At 43.7% G+C, this 16,701-nt stretch overlaps 1 protein-coding gene across 7 annotated transcripts in view; it reads left to right on the top strand.

Annotated features, from left to right (window-relative positions):
- Positions 1 to 16,701, top strand: part of stau2 (staufen double-stranded RNA binding protein 2) — a 339,148-nt gene that overhangs the window by 46,181 nt on the left and 276,266 nt on the right. For 5 of the 7 annotated variants that reach the window (XM_067980463.1, XM_067980462.1, XM_067980461.1 and 2 more), the window contains exon 2: positions 12,060 to 12,270. The exons of 1 other annotated variant lie outside the window; for it this stretch is intronic. In XM_067980463.1, coding sequence (XP_067836564.1) covers positions 12,069 to 12,270 — 202 coding nt within the window. In that variant the 5' untranslated portion in view covers positions 12,060 to 12,068. Of the gene's footprint in view, positions 1 to 12,059; positions 12,271 to 16,701 lie in introns of those variants that run through there. One more of the 7 variants, XM_067980466.1, reaches the window with a different exon arrangement.

The raw sequence follows: 16,701 nt of genomic DNA, 5'->3' as shown, positions 1-16,701 counted from the left end.
AGGAGGTGGGGTAGCGCTGTTAATAAAGGATGAGATCAGTACAATAGTGAGAAAGGATCTTGGCTCAGAATATCAAGATGTAGAATCAGTTTGGATGGAGCTAAGAAACAGCAAGGGGCAGAAAACATTGGTGGGAGTTGTTTATAGGCCACCAAACAGTAGTGGTAATGTAGGGCACGGTATGAAGCAGGAAATTAGAAATGCCTGTACCAAGGGTAATACAGTAATCATGGGGGACTTTAATCTACATATAGATTGGGCAAACCAAATTAGCACTAATACTGTGGATGACGAATTCCTGGAATGTATATGAGATGGTTTCCTAGATCAGTATGTTGAGGAACCAACTAGGGAACACACTATTTTAGATCTAGTATTGTGCAATGAGAAAGGGTTAATTAATAATCTTGTTGTAAAGGAGCCCTTAGGGAAGAGTGACCATAATATGATAGAATTTTTCATTAAGTTTGAAAGTGATGTAGTTCAATCCGAAACTAGGGTCTTAAATCTAAACAAAAGGAAACTACGAAGGTATGAGGTGCAAGTTGGCTATGGTTGACTGAGGAATTATGTGAAAAGGTATGACGGTAGACAGGCAATGGCTAGCATTTAAAGAATTAATACATAATTTGCAACAAATATATATTCCTTTAAGGTACAAAAACCCAACAGGAAAAGTGGTCCAACCATGGCTAAGAACAGAAATTAAAGCAGTAAGCCTGAGGATTGGGAGCATTTTAGAATTCAGCAAAGGAGGACCAAGAAATTGATCAAGAAAGGGAAAATAGAATATGAGAGTAATCTAGCGAGAAACATGAAAACAGACTGTAAAAGCTTCTACAGGTATGTAAAAAAGAAAAGACTGGCGAAAGCAAATGTGGGTCCCTTACAGACAGATGGGAGAATTTATAATGGGGAATAAGGAAATGGCAGAGAAATTAAACAAATACTTTGTGTCTGTCTTCATGGAAGAAGACACAAAAAACCTCTCAGAAATACCAGAGAATCAAGGGCCTGGCGAGAATGAGGAACTGAAAGAAATTAGTATTAGTAAAAAAAGAGTATTAGAGAAATTAATTGGACTGAAAGACGATAAATCCCAAGGACCTGATGATCTACATTCCAGGGTTTTGAAAGAGGTGGCTATAGAGATAGTGGATGCATTGGTTGTCATCTTCCAAAATTCTATAGATTCTGGAATGGTTCCTGCAGATTGGAGGGTGGCAAATGTAACCCCACTATTTAAGAAAGGAGGGAGAGAGAAAACAGGGAACTACAGACCTGTTAGCCTGACATCAGTAGTAGGGAAAATACTAGACTCTATTATAAAGGATGTGATAACAGGACACTTAGAAAATAATAATAGGATTTGGTAGAGTCAACATGGATTTATGAAAAGGAAATCATGTTTGGCAAACCTATTGGAGTTCTTTGAGGATGTAACTAGTAGAATAGATAAGGGGGAACCAGTATATGTGGTGTATTTGGATTTTGAGAAGGCTTTCGATAAGGTCCCACATAGGAGGTTGGTGAACAAAGATGGGGAACATGGAATTGGGGGTAATATACTGGCATGGATTGAGAATTGGTTAACAGACAGAAAACAGAGAGTAGGAATAAACAGGTCTTTTTCAGGTTGGCAGACTGTGACTAGTGGGGTACCGCAGGGATCAGTGCTTGGGCCCCAGCTATTCACAATCTGTATCAATGATTTGGATGAGGGGACCAAATGTAATATTTTTAAGTTTGCTGATGACACAAAAATAGTTGGGAATGTGAGTCGTGAGGAGGATGCAAAGAGGCTTCAAGGGGTTATAGACAGGCTAAGTGAGTGGACAAGAACATGGCAGATGAAATATAATGTGGAAAAATGTGAAGTTATCCACTTTGGTAGGAAAAACAGAAATGCAGAGTATTTTTTAAATGGTGAGAGATTGGGAAATGTTGATGTTCAAAGGGACCTGGGTGTCCTTATACATGAGTCACTGAAAGCTAACATGCAGGTACAGCAAGCAATTAGGAAGGCAAAAGGTATGTTGGCCTTTATTTCAAGAGGATTTGAGTACAGGAATAAAGATGTCTTACTGCAATTATATAGGCATGATGTGGAGATGCCGGTGATGGACTGGGGTTGACAATTGTAAACAATTTTACAACACCAAGTTATAGTCCAGCAATTTTATTTGAAATTCACAAGCTTTCGGAGGCTTCCTCCTTCCTCAGGTGAATGTGGAAATGAAATCCTCGAACCTATCTCATTTATAAATCACAGAACAATGCTTGGTGATTACAGACAGTGTTTTCAACTGCCCGTTGCCAAGGCAATCAGTGTGCAGACAGACAGGTGTTACCTACAGATCCCCCGAATATACAAACCACCAAAAAAAAAGAGAGAGGCAGAAACATCGAAAAGACAGCAAATGACCCGTTGTATTAAAACAGATAACATTTGTTCGCTGGTGAGGTAACGTGTAGCGTGACATAAACCCAAGATCCCGGTTGAGGCCGTCCTCATGGGTGCGGAACTTGGCTATCAATTTCTGCTCGACGATTTTGCGTTGTCGTGTGTCTCGAAGGCTGCCTTGGAGTATGCTTACCCGAAGGTCGGTGGCTGAATGTCCCTGACTGCTGAAGTGTTCCCCGACTGGGAGGGAACCCTCCTGTTTGGCAATTGTTGCGCGGTGTCCGTTCATCCGTTGTCGCAGTGTCTGCATGGTCTCGCCAATGTACCATGCTCTGGGGCATCCTTTCCTGCAACGCATGAGGTAGACAACGTTGGCCGAGTCACAGGAGTATGAACCATGTACCTGGTGGGTGGTGTCCTCTCGTGTGATGGTGGTATCTGTGTCGATGATCTGGCATGTCTTGCAGAGGTTGCCGTGGCAGGGTTGTGTGGTGTCGTGGACGCTGTTCTCCTGAAAGCTAGGTAATTTGCTGCGAACGATGGTCTGTTTGAGGTTGGGTGGCTGTTTAAAGGCGAGTAGTGGAGGTGTGGGGATGGCCATAGCGAGGTGTTCGTCGTCATTGATGACATGTTGAAGGCTGCGGAGAACATGGCGTAGTTTCTCCGCTCCGGGGAAGTACTGGACGACAAAGGGTACTCTGTTAGTTGCGTCCCGTGTTGGTCTCCTGAGGAGGTCGAGACGATTTTTCACTGTAGCCCGTTGGAACTGTCAATCGATGAGTTGAGCGTCATATCCCGTTCTTACTAGGGCGTCTTTCAGCGCCTGTAGGTGTCCATTGCGTTCCTCCTCGTCTGAGCAGACCCTGTGTATTCGCAGGGCCTGTCCATAGGGGATGGTCTCTTTGACGTGGTTAGGGTGGAAGCTGGAAAAGTGGAGCATCGTGAGGTTGTCCGTGGGCTTGCGGTAGAGTGAGGTGCTGAGGTGCCCGTCTTTGATGGAGATTCGTGTGTCCAAGAAAGAAACTGATTCTGAGGAGTAGTCCATGGTGAGCTTGATGGTGGGATGGAACTTGTTGATGTTATCGTGTCGTCTCTTTAGTGATTCCTCGCCGTGGGTCCATAGAAAGAAAATGTCGTCGATGTATCTGGTGGAAAGTGTTGGTTGGAGGTTCTGTGCAGTGAAGAAGTCGTGCTTGAACTTGTGCATGAAAATGTTGGCGTATTGGGGTGCAAATTTGGTCCCCATGGCTGTTCCGTGTGTTTGGGTAAAGAACTGTTTGTCGAAGGTGAAGACATTGTGATCCAGGATGAAGCGGATGAGTTGTAGGACCTTCGGGTAAGCATACTCCAAGGCGGCCTTCGAGACACACGACAACGCAAAATCGTCGAGCAGAAATTGATAGCCAAGTTCCGCACCCATGAGGAGAGCCTCAACCAGGATCTTGGGTTCATGTCACGCTACACGTTACCCCACCAGCGAACAAATGTTATCTGTTTTTAATACAACGGGTCATTTGCTGTCTTTTCGATGTTTCTGCCTCTTTTTTTTTTGGTGGTTTGTATATTCGGGGGATCTGTAGGTAACACCTGTCTGTCTGCACACTGATTGCCTTGGCAACGGGCAGTTGAAAACACTGTCTGTAATCACCAAGCATTGTTCTGTGATTTATAAATGCGATAGGTTCGAGGATTTCATTTCCACATTCACCTGAGGAAGGAGGAAGACTCCGAAAGCTTGTGAATTTCAAATAAAATTGCTGGACTATAACTTGGTGTTGTAAAATTGTTTACAATTGCAATTATATAGGGCCTTGATGAGACCACACCTGGAGTATTATGTACAGTTTTGATCTCCTTACCTAAGAGAGGATATAGAGGGAGTGCAACAAAGGTTCACCAGACTGATTCCTGGGATGGCGGGATTGTCGTATGAAGAGATTTTGAGTAGACTCGGCCTGTATTCTCTAGAGTTTAGACGAATGAGAGGTGATCTCATTGAAACATAAAAATTCTTACAGGGCTCGACAGGGTAGATGCAAGGAGGATGTTTCCCCTGGCTGGGGAATCTGGAAACAAGGGGTCACAGTCTCAGAATAAGGGGTAGGCCATTTAGGACTGTGATGAGGAGAAATTTCTTCACTCAGAGGGTGGTGAATCTTTGGAATTCTCTACCCCAGAGGGCTGTGGAGGCTCAGTCATAGAGTACATTCAAAACAGAGATCGATAGATTTCCAGATAATAAAGGCATCAAGGGATATGGGGACGGTACAGGAAAATGGCGTTGAGGTAAAAGATCAGCCATGATCTTGTTGAATGGTGGAGCAGGCTCGAGGGGCTGGATTGCCTACTCCTGCTCCTATTTCTTATGATCTTATGATTTCTTATGATCTTAACTTATCTGCATTATTTAATGTATTGTGTGCTACTGTAAGGTGTCTCTTAGTTGCCTCATTTTGAGGTTATAGAACCTCCTTTTCTCAAGTCTTATAGCTCAGTTTTTTGATACCAGTGAACAGCCTAGTGGTTCTCTGCACTGTTTCCAATTGCTTAAACGTTCCCTTATGTCTTGGTAACTAAGGGAGTAATTTTAATAGCAGGATTACATTTGCTACCTTCCAAGGAAGGTAACAAATGTAACCCCGCTATTCAAGAAAGGAGGCAAAAAAAACAGGGAACTACAGGCCAGTTAGCCTGACATCTGTCGTTGGGAAAATGTTGGAATCCATCATTAAGGAAGTGGTAACAGAGTAGTTAGAAAATCATAATATGATTAGGCAGAGTCAGCATAGTTTTATGAAAGGGAAATCATGTTTGACAAATCTATTAGAGTTTTTCGAGGATGTAACTAGCAGGATATAGATAACGGGGAATCAGTGAATGTCATATATTTGGATTTTCAAAAGGCATTCGATAAGGTGCCACATAAAAGGGTGCAGTGTCAGCGTGGCTCAGTGGGTAGCACTCTCGCCTCTGAGGTAGAAGGTTGTGGGTTCAAGTCCTACTCCAGAGACTTGAGCACAAAAATCTAGGCTGACACTCTGGTGAAGTGCTGCACAGTCCTCGTCCTACAGCAGAGCCTTGGATTTCCTTGCCATTGGGCCAAGACTTTATTCCGCTGGGACTGTGTGGTGGTTGGTGTGCAACAACCATCCCGTGTTAAAAGAATCCACACAAAAGCATCTTCCACCAAGTCATCTTTGACCCTGAGGGACTGCCTGAGAGAGACATAAAAGGGTGTTACACAAGATAAGGGCTCATGGGGTTGGGGTAGTATATTAGCATGGATAGAGGATTGGTTAACGGACAGAAAAGAGAGAGTAGGTATAAACAGGTCATTTCAGGTTGGCTGTAACAAGTGGGGTTCCGCAAGGATCAGTGCTTGGGCCTCAGCTATTTACAATCTATATTAATGACTCAGATGAAGGGACTGAGTGTAATTTATCCAAGTTTGCTGACAATACAAAGCTGGATGGGAAAGTAAGCTGTGAGGAGGACTCCATGAATCTGCAAATGGATATAGACAGGTTAAGTGAGTGGGCAAGAAGGTGGCAGGTGGAGTATAATGCAGGGATATGTGAGCTTATTCACTTTGGTAGGAAGAATAGAAAAACAGAATATTTTTTAAATGATGAGAAACTATTAAATGTTGGTGTTCAGAGAGATTTGGGTGTCCAAGAAACACAAAATTTAGCATGCAGGTACAGCAAGCAATTAGGAAGGCAAATGGCATGTTGGCCTTTATTGCAAGGGGGTTGGAGTACGAGAGTAAGGAATTCTTATTACAATTGTACAGGGCTTTGGTGAGACCTCACCTGGAGTACTGTGTACAGTTTTGGTCTATTATTTAAGGAAGAAAATACTTGCCTTTGGAGGCGGTGCAGCGAAGGTTCACTAGATTAATTCCTGCGATGAGAGGGTTGTCCTATGAGGGGAGATTGAGTAGAATGGGCCTATACTCTCTGGAGTTTAGAAGAATGAGAGGTGATCTAATTGAAACAAATAAAATTCTGAGGGGGCTTGATAGGATAGATGCTGAGAGGTTGTATCCCCTAGATGGAAAGTCTAGAACTAGGGGACATAGTCTCAGGATAAAGGGTCGGCCATTTAAGACTGAGATGAGGAGGAATTTCTTCAATCAGAGGTTGTGAACCTTTGGAATTCTCTACCCCAGAGGGCTGTGAATGCTGAGACGTTGAATATATTCAAGGATGAGATAGATAGATTTTTGGACCCTAGTGGAATCAAGTGATAAGAAAATAAGAAATAGGAGCAGGAGAAGGCCAACCAGCCCCTCGAGCCTGCTCCTCCATTCAACAAGATCATGACTGATCTTCTACCTCAACACCATTTTCCTGCACCATCCCCATATCCCTCGATGCCTTTAATATCTAGAAATCTATCAATCTCTGTTTTGAATGTATTCAATGACTGAGCCTCCACAGCACTCTGGGTTAGAAAATTCCAAAGATTCACCACCCTCTGAGTGAAGAAATTTCTCCTCATCTCAGTACTAAATGGCCTACCCCTTATTCTGAGACTGTGTGACCCCTGGTTCTAGACTCCCCAGCCCGGGGAAACATCCTCCTTGCATCTACCCTGTCGAGCCCTGTAAGAATTTTGTATGTTTCAATGAGATCACCTCTCATTCTTCCAAACTCTAGAGAATCAGGCCTAGTCTACTCAATCTCTCCTCATACGACAATCCCAGGAATCAGTCTGGTGAACCTTCGTTGCACTCCCTCTATGGCAAGTATATCTTTTCATAGGTAAGGAGATCAAAATTGTACACAATGCTCCAGGTGTGGTCTCACCAAGGCCCTATATAATTGCAGTAAGACATCTTTATTCCTGTACTCAAATCCTTTTGAAATAAAGGCCAACATACCTTTTGCCTTCCTAATTGCTTGCTATAATCTGCATGTTAGCTTTCAGTGACTCATGCACAAAGACACCCAGGTACCTTTGAATATCAACATTTCCCAACCTCTCACGATTTAAAAAATACTCCGCATTTCTGTTTTTCCTACCAAAGTGGATAACTTTACATTTTTCCACACTATATTCCATCTGCCATGTTCTTGCCCACTCACTGATCCTGTCTATATCCCATTGAAGCCTCTTTGCATCCTCCTCACGACTCACATTCCCACCTAGTTTTGTGTCATCAGCAATCTTGGAAATATTACATTTAGTCCCCTCATCCAAATCATTGATATAGATTGTGAATAGCTGGGGCCCAAGCACCGATCCCTTCGGTACCCCACAATCCATGTCAGTATATTACCCCCAATTCCATGTGCTCTAACTTTGTTCACCAACTTCCTGTGTGGGACCTTATCGAAAGCCTTCTGAAAATCCAAATATACTACATCCATAAGGTTCCCCCTTATTTATTCTACTAGTTACATCCTCAAAGAACTCCAATAGGTTTGTCAAACATGATTTCCTTTTCATAAATCCATGTTGACTCTGCCAAATCCTATTATTATTTTCTAAGTGTCCTGTTATCACATCCTTTATAATAGATTCTAGCATTTTCCCTACTACTGATGTCAGGCTAACAGGTCTGTCGTTCCCTGTTTTTTCTCTCCCTCCTTTCTTAAATAGTGGGGTTACATTTGCTACCCTCCAATCTGCAGGAACCGTTCCAGAATCTATAGAATTTTGGAAGATGACAACCAATGCATCCACTATCTCTATAGCCACCTCATTCAAAACCCTGGGAAGTAGATCATCAGGTCCTTGGGATTTATCGACTTTCAGTCCCATTAATTTCTGTAGTGCTATTTTTTTCTAATACTAATTTCTTTCAGTTCCTCATTCTCACCAGAGAATATGGGGATCGGGCTTGAAAGTGGAGTTGAGGTCGAAGATCAGCTATGATCTTACTGAATGGCGTAGCAGGCTCGTGGGGCCGTATGGCCTACTCCTGCTGCTATTTCATCTGTTCTTATGTTCTTTAACTTTTGGTGATTGTGTAAAACGGGTGATATCAGATTTGATGCCCGTTGTACACCCCAGCTGATATTTCTTTCCATTGGTTTTAGCAGGGATATCATCTGACTGAATAATCCAACTGATAAAACAATATAGTTTTGCATTTTGTTCATTACCATTCCAGTGATTTGACATCAATTTAGTACCTTGCACATCTGAATTTCGTCTGCCACTGATTTGCCTGTTTTGCAAATTTTACCTCTTTTCTCATTTTGGTCCCTGGCAGCTTCCTTGAACTCAGTTGCCACCATACTTCCCTCCTGTTTAGTAAATGCAAATTTGATCAGCTTTCATTACTTTTCTAAATCCATGTTAATGTAGATTAGGAATAGTAGGGGCCAGAGTACTGATCGCTGGGATTCTCCACTGAGTACACTTTCCCCATCTCCCCCCTCCACCCCTAGCCGCCCCCCACCCCCCACCCCCCCACTCCTCAGAACATCACTCTCTTAACTAGAGGGTAGAAGTGTGAATTGAGACCGTTGGTTCCACAAGCTTTTATTGTCACTTGACCTCAGCTACCTTATCTGAGCAAGTTTAGTAAGCGTTAGTAAGCAAGTCATAATATTTACTATACACACAATTTCAGATGCCTACTGAAAGTCACTACTTATGAAAAATTGTTCAAAATAGATTAGGTATTCCAGGGCAGTTATGAGTGGGGGTTGTTTAAACATTGAATTTTATTTTAACATACATAGATCTGGCTCAGAAAATTAGATGTTTTAATTTGCCTGGGGGTCGGCTAATTTCTACATTGTTTCTGGTTCGTCAATGTGATGTGGTAATATAGAGCCCTAACTTGTGTGGATCTCTACTTGAGTAATTTTTATTTCTTGAGGTTGGCTACTATGCTTTTAAAAATAATGAACAAATTTATGAGTAGGCCATGTGAATTTAAAATCAAATGTTATGTTTGGTAAGCTATATGTGGCTCAGTGGTTGTGGAGGGCACAGTTGAAAATCATAGCAATATTGTTGCCAGGTAAAAGGTTTAGAAGGCTTGTTGTCCCTCCCTGCTCCGTTCCCCGAGGTTTGAATGATGAGATTTAATGGGCTCGATTTTAGGGTCGGGTTTCCTGCGGGTTTCCAGCAGGGGGGCCCCGAAAATCCCGATATGAGGTCACGTGACCGGATCGCGCCGCGATCCCGACCACTTCTGGGTTCCCCGATGACGTGCGGGGCTGCGTGCGTGGCTCCCGCTGGTGGGAATCCCGCAGGCAATTAAAGCCAGCGGGGTTCCACTTGAGAGTACTTACCTTGCTTGTTGAGGTCAGTTAATGAGCTGAATCAGCTGTCAAAAGAGGAAGTGTGGGATTTTACCTGCATCGCAGAGTGTTTCACACACTGGGGGAAACAGTCTCTCTCCAACCAGGCGTGTTGCAGCCAGCAGCCTGTGGCAGGTGCCAAGGTGCACTCCACGGGGGAGAGCCTTCACCCACGCAGGAGGCCACCGCGTCACATAGGGCAACCCCTGCCCCCCACCACCCCCCGCCAAGCCAGAGGACAGACCGACACGAAACCGCAGCCCCAGTCCGAGGAACCACCTACCTACCCTGCACAACCCCTCAGACCAATACCTGCCAGATGGGTGGTGCGTGGACACCCTTGGAGGACGAACAGCATGACCAGCCCCAGCAGCCTCGCAGTCCACGCGGTCCGCCGCAGAGACGTGGAGCCCCCCAACACGGTGTTGTTGCACGCCCACCTGCACAGCAGGAGGGAGGGCTACCGCAGAGAGAGACGCATCGCAGAGGGCACTACCCTCGCCGCAGGGTCCACAGACCGAGGCGCAGCTCCCCGGACCTCTCCGAGCAGCAGTGCACAGGGAGGCGCAGATTTGCTCGACATGTAGTCGTGGAGATCTGCAGGCTCTTTCATGCCGAGCTGCTCCTGGCTGGCCCCAGCACCAAGTGCTTACCTGTCGCTGCCAAAGTCACCACTGCCCTCCACAACTTCTCCTCCGCATCCTTCCAGGGTGCAGCCGGCTACACCGCCGATGTCTCTCAGTGGTCTGCGCGGAAGAGCCCTGCAAATACACCTGCACCTACTCTGCAGTAACACGATGGGTGGCATCAGTGGTGGGTCCTCATAGTGATACCCAGGAGCGGGCATTATTGGACACAACAGACAGGATGCGCGGAGACATGGCAGTGGTGGTGCCAATATAATATGTGCTGTTTGTTGCTCTGAAATTCAATATAGGTAACACCCATGGCAAACCCTCTGACACCCTTGTGCACCCCCTTCATGCTCACGAAACATTTGCCTTACGCTGCCTACTGCACATATGTGATGCATGCCCTGTGGCTGCAGCACAGGTGGTGGCGGGTTGAGTGAGGCTGGCCGTGAGGGAGATGCACGAGAGGGTGAGTATGGGATAGAGCCATGAGATTGTATGAGGATTGGGTCGCGTGTTAGTGGCAGGATGAGTACTGGCGAGGTGAGTAGGTGGAGGTAAGATGAGGATGGGGTTTGAGTGGGTATGAGCGGTGATGTGACAGAGTAGTGTTGGCGGTGCCAAAGGAGATGTGGGGTTGGGGCAGTGTTGTGGCAGATGGAGTGTAGGGGAAAGACTTCGTGTTCTCACTGTGGCTGACCTACTGAGGTCATTGCAGCGCCTCCTGCACTGTATGCAGGTGGGCGATATGTTGGTTGCGCAGGTGACCCCCTCTGCCACCTCGAGCCAGGCCTTCTTGGTGGCAGAGGCTGGCCGCTTCCTCCCGCCCGCCGGGTGGAAGATCTCTATCTTCGCCCTCCTCCTCACCCCATCTGATGATACCTGGGGTGAGGCATCATTAAACTGGGAGCAGCCTTCCCCCTGGGCTGCTCCATGCTGAAATTTGTTCCATTGGTTGCAGCATCAGTCAGTGGAGGACTGCCCCTTTAACTAGAGAGCCTCCAGCTGACAGATCGTACTGCGCATGCGCAGCCCGCCCGACGCGCAGACCAGCAGCGTGGACCCCGGAGGAGCAGGTAATTGATTCCTATTAGTGTGTTGCCTGCTACGTTCACGCGGGCAACCCACTAATTTCACCGAGCGTGTTGGCCACGCTCCCGAATCCCAACCCGCCGGAAACCCGCAGGCCTGGTAACATCGAGCCCAATGTGTTTATTGGAAGTTTGATCAAGTTCTTTGGTAGAGAAATAGTGATGTCCAATAGACATCTGAAATTGTGTGTACAGTTAAGTGTTTGTCTATAATTAGACTATGAACTATAGCTTCCTGTATAGCCTAGTTTGTATTGGAGAACTGCTCCCTTTCAGTGCCTGCTCCCACTTTTGTAGTTAAAAACTGTCCAGTTTATATGGCAGTACAGTTTCCACAGCAGCCAGATTGACTTTAACACACTTGTGCATACACAGCTTGCTCATGCACCACTATTTTAAAATCACTGTTTAACATAGCTAAAAACTACCTACACCTCTGATAACTGTCTCACACTAATCTGCCTACATTGAACTTGCTACCAACTTCACAGGTGCCGTTGGTTGCAAACTGTGAACATGAATGAAGCATTAGAGCCAATGATTTTTGCAGATTGTCTTGCATGTGATAACCATTTTCATCTTCCATAACCAGGTTATATTAATTACAATTCAGTTTTTTGCTTTTATCACTATAGCCCCTTTCAGCTCATTAACATTTTTTTTGCAGTGATAGAGAATGGCGCAAGTTAAAGTTCAGACTGCAGTAAACCTGTTGGGATCTACCCTGGGTGCCACGGTGCAGTCACCATCGGTTACTAGTGCAGGTCCTCTGGCTCTGCAGTCTTCTGTGAATGGGTCAGTCCCAGCCTCGACATCCAGCTGTGTCAGTCCTACAGCTGGACTTGTGGATTCTACTGCTTCTATTAATAACTCACCAGGTAAAGCATTTTTTTTCAATCTGCATGCTCTCTTGAATTTGAGATTAGTGATGCTTTCAACTAACCATTTAATTCAAAGTGAATTGTGAAGGTAATGAGAGATGAAGTGTGTTTGACCAGTTTGAATAATCACTTACTGTATTTACGCTGTTTGTGTGAGCCTGTATAATTTATCAAGTGAATTGGATAACTTGCATCATTTTACATAATAACCATGATCCACCAAAATCTGACAACATTAAATTTAGAATTGGTAATGTTTGCTGGGTATTCAAGTAAAATATGTACAGCAGTGGGTGTTTGGGAGTTAAAAGTCTGCAATTCAATTGGAGAAGAGGAGATCTGCATCTCTAATAATTTATGATGTAACCCCTCAATTAAATTGTGGCCTTTAACTTCCTCCCCTCAGTGCACACCAACTTTGTTTTTGAAATTTATTTATAGTACTGCAATGTATTACCAATGGTCTGGAGAGCTGTGGAGGCTTTTGAGTTTTGTCAGCTGCACAATTCTACTGACAATTTCTAGTTCTGATTGACATTCAAAGGGCATAATTGCCTACCATGGAGTTACAGTTGCAAAATTAATAGGGTTCTGTGTTGTATGAAAGAATAATTCCAATCAAGGGAATTAATTTTCTCTGGTATTACACTAACACGCTGTTAACATTCCTTTGTGTTATCACAGTCATTAATTCGTTACTTCTGTTAGTGTAGTTCACATCTGATCAGCTGCCATGAAATTGTTGCCATTTATTTTATGCAGTGTATAAAATACTGAGTTATTTTAAATATTTTTAAAATTCCAAAACTAGCTTCCTTTGTGGTATCTAGTAGAATCGAACATGTAACGTAACATAATGTAACGCACAGAATTGGTGAATGGTTGTTTTTCAGACTGAAGGGAAGTGTGCAGTAGTGTCCCCCAAGGGTCAGTGTTGGGACCACTGCTCATTTTGATATGTATTAATGACCTTGACTTGGGCATAATTTCAAAGTTTGCAGATGACACAAAACTCGAAAATGTAGTAAATTGTGAAAGGAGGATAGTAACAGACTTCAGGACGTCATAGGCAGACTGGTGAAATGGGCAGACACATGGCAGATGAAATTTAACACAGATATGTGAAGTGATTCATTTTGATCGGAAGTATGAGGAGAGGCAATATGAGGAGAGGCAATATAATCTAAATGGTACAATTTTAAAGGGGGTGCAGGAACAGTGAGACTGGGGGTGTACGTACACAAGTCTTTGAAGATGGAAGGACAAGTTGAGAAGGCTGTTAAAAAGAGATACGGAATCCTTGGTTTTATAAATAGAGGCAAGAGTACAAAAGCAAGGAAGTTATGCTAAACCTTAATAAAACATTGGTTACGCCCCAGCTGGATTATTGTGTCCAATTCTGGGCACCACACTTTAGGAAGGATGTCAAGACATTAGGTGCAGAGGAGATTTACCAGAATGGTACCAGGGACTTTAGTTACGTGGAGAGACTAGAGAAACTGGGTTTGTTCTCTTTGGAGCAGAGAAGGTTAAGGGGAGATTTGGTACAGGTGTTCAAAATCATGAAGGTTTTGATAGAGTAAATATGGAGAAACTGTTTCCAGTGGCAAAAGGGTTGGTAACCAGAGGACACAGATTTAAGGTAATTGTCAAAAACAACGGAGGTGACATGAGGAAAGAAAAATTTAGGTAGCGAGTTATGATGATCTGGAATGCACTACCTAAAAGGGTGGTAGATGCAGATTCAATTATAACGTTCAAAAGGGAATTGGATAAATACTTGAAATGGAAACACTTCCAGGGCTATGGGGAAAGAGCAGGGGAGTGGGACTAATTGGATAGCTCTTTCAAAGGCATGATGGGCCGAATGGCCTCCTTCTGCGCTGTATCAGTCTATGATTCAATGAATTCACTATGCCTCTAAGCAGTCATAAACCTCTCCCATGCAATATTTGATGAAGGTGGTTTTAAAAATTTATTTTAAATTATGTGATAATAAATGGACTAGTTCTACTCAGATATGTTTGGAACAGAAAAAGAATGAACATGGTAAATCTAATAAAATGTCAAAATAATGAAAGTTGGTTCACACAATTTATTTATCAGTGGATTATTTGATCAAGTAATGGCATGTGGGTTTGCACTCTTTCACCCCCCTCTTCCCCCCTCACAAGGCAGGTTCTTAAAAGATGGGCTCAGATCAAGGCCCTTTGGACCATTTGATTTCATCCTTCTAGGATACCAACCCATTTCAGTTTGTATTTTAACGTTTACCTAAACAAGTAGACAGAGCCTTAGTTTAATGCCTCATCTAAGGACACCACTTCTGAAAATGAAACACTCCTTAATACTGAATTGGAGTGCCAGCCTAGATTATAGACTCAATTATTGGTCTGGGGCTTGATCCTACAAACTTCTGACCCAGCACTACTGCCAACTGGGCCAACCTTGCTTTAGGGCAGTTGTTGGTGGTGCTTCAGAGGAGATTCTAGCTGCTTTCCTACAGAGAAGGAAGGTGTCACCGGATTCCCCAAATACTGAAACCACTAAAGACAGGTCTTTTCGACAGCCAGTCTTAGTGAGTCCCATCGGTTTTATATTTGGCTTGCAACTGGCTGCGTTGTGGATCTTGTGCGATATAAAAGCACCGTAAATCTTTCCTGGGCCAGTTGTATACTACCTAACGGCACCATCAGAAGAACTGGCTGGGATGAGATAATGAACATACATGTATGAGAAAACTGAATTAATATGCACAATTGAAGTGGCAAAAAGTTCCCCTCGCCATGGATAGGTTGAAAAGAGGAGCAAAAAGTTATAAAAAAAGACAGCATTCCACAATAAAAACAGAAAATGCTGGAAATACTCAGCAGATCAGGCAGCAACTGTGGAGAGAGGAAGGTAGGGTTAATATTTCAGATCAATTACTTTCGTCAGAACCGGGAGATGTTACAGATAAGTGTGCGTAAGTATTCAGTATACAAAATTCTGTCTTTTACCTGTCCCCATACCGTAATGTGCTTTGACAAATATTTGTTTGCAGCATGGTTGGTTGACTGCCACTTTTGAAACTTCCCCCATGATAGACAAACTTGCTCCCGGGTAAAGCCAGGATGTGGTTTTCAGCCTTCATTTGAAATTAGCCACTTTTATGGTGCCTCAAATCATGACCTAGGTTTGCTGCTCTCCCCTATTTCTTTAATGCTGCTGTTTTTGCCCCCTTTTCTGGAAGCCAGAGGGCCACAATTCCTATTGCAAAAAGAGAGGGAGTCTGGTTGCATAGTTTTCCATTTAAATTTAGACAAGTTAGTGAATGAAACCCACAAAAATGTGGGCCTGTAGAATTACCCTGTTTTACATTGGAATGCTGGACAGGCTGCAAGAGCACTGCATGTTACTTATCTAAGGTAAAATTGCATTTAGAGTATCTGATTTTGTACTTTTCTATATACCAACATTGAAACTAATGAACTGTCTTCAAGTAACATTTTCAATTAAATACTAATGAAGATAAACTGTAAAATGTGTAATATTGTTAATAGAATTTTGACTTGACTTGTCTGACTTTCAATATTTGGAGGAGTGAGTTAAATTTTTTTAGAAATGTCTGGTTAAAAAGACTCCCAACTGTCTTGATCTGACCACTTTTTATATGCAGTAATGTACCAAAGCACCAGGAGTGACATCTGTTGAATGTAATAAATTATTAAATGAATCTTGAACCAAGGTGAGATAGGGGTGTAATGTTGCAGGCCACAGGAGGAAGGTAGAGCAGGTAGGGGTGATGGGAGAGGCAGAGTGGATTTAGAGGGTGGAGGGAGAAACATAGAGCAGGCTCAGAGACCAGGGATGGCAAAGGGAAAGGAGGGTTAGAGGTCAGGAAGGAGAGAAGGTAGAGGAGTCTTATGGGTTGGGGGGGGATGGTGGTAGGAACACTTTGTCTGACCTTTGTCGTGTTGATCTGCTGCTGTCTGTGATTGCAGTGTCTTTTTGTAATGATTTCTCTCTCCTCCATTCTGTTGCTGCTGATTTTGCTCAGTATATGGTCTTAATTTCTGTTTCCCTGATTAATCTCATTTGCTTTGATTTCTCTCTCCTCTCATCCATGTTTCACATCTGTTTCTACTGCTTTCTCTTGTTCTCACTGCATTCAGATTATCTTGCCTGATTTTTTGGTACTGGAAGTCAGATGTATGGACTTGCAGCGTGCCTAATTGTGGTAGTTAAGGCAACTGTCTGCCCTGTCTTTGGCCAGAAGTGTTAATCATGATCTGGGAAATAGCTGGGAGAGATGTCGAGTATGATGTTTTTAGAGTTCCCAATCTTTGGCAGGCACAAGTTGAGCTCCATTCAACAGAGTTTGGCGCAGAATGACTTGGGAAGCGGTCAGGGATATGCGGTAGCAGGGTAGGTGATTTTTTTAATGGA

This window comes from Heptranchias perlo, chromosome 3 (genome assembly GCF_035084215.1).
Source record: "Heptranchias perlo isolate sHepPer1 chromosome 3, sHepPer1.hap1, whole genome shotgun sequence".
NCBI lineage: Eukaryota > Metazoa > Chordata > Chondrichthyes > Hexanchiformes > Hexanchidae > Heptranchias > Heptranchias perlo.
The sequence above is the reverse complement of the archived record's forward strand: the minus strand, read 5'-3'. Positions and strand labels throughout refer to the sequence as shown.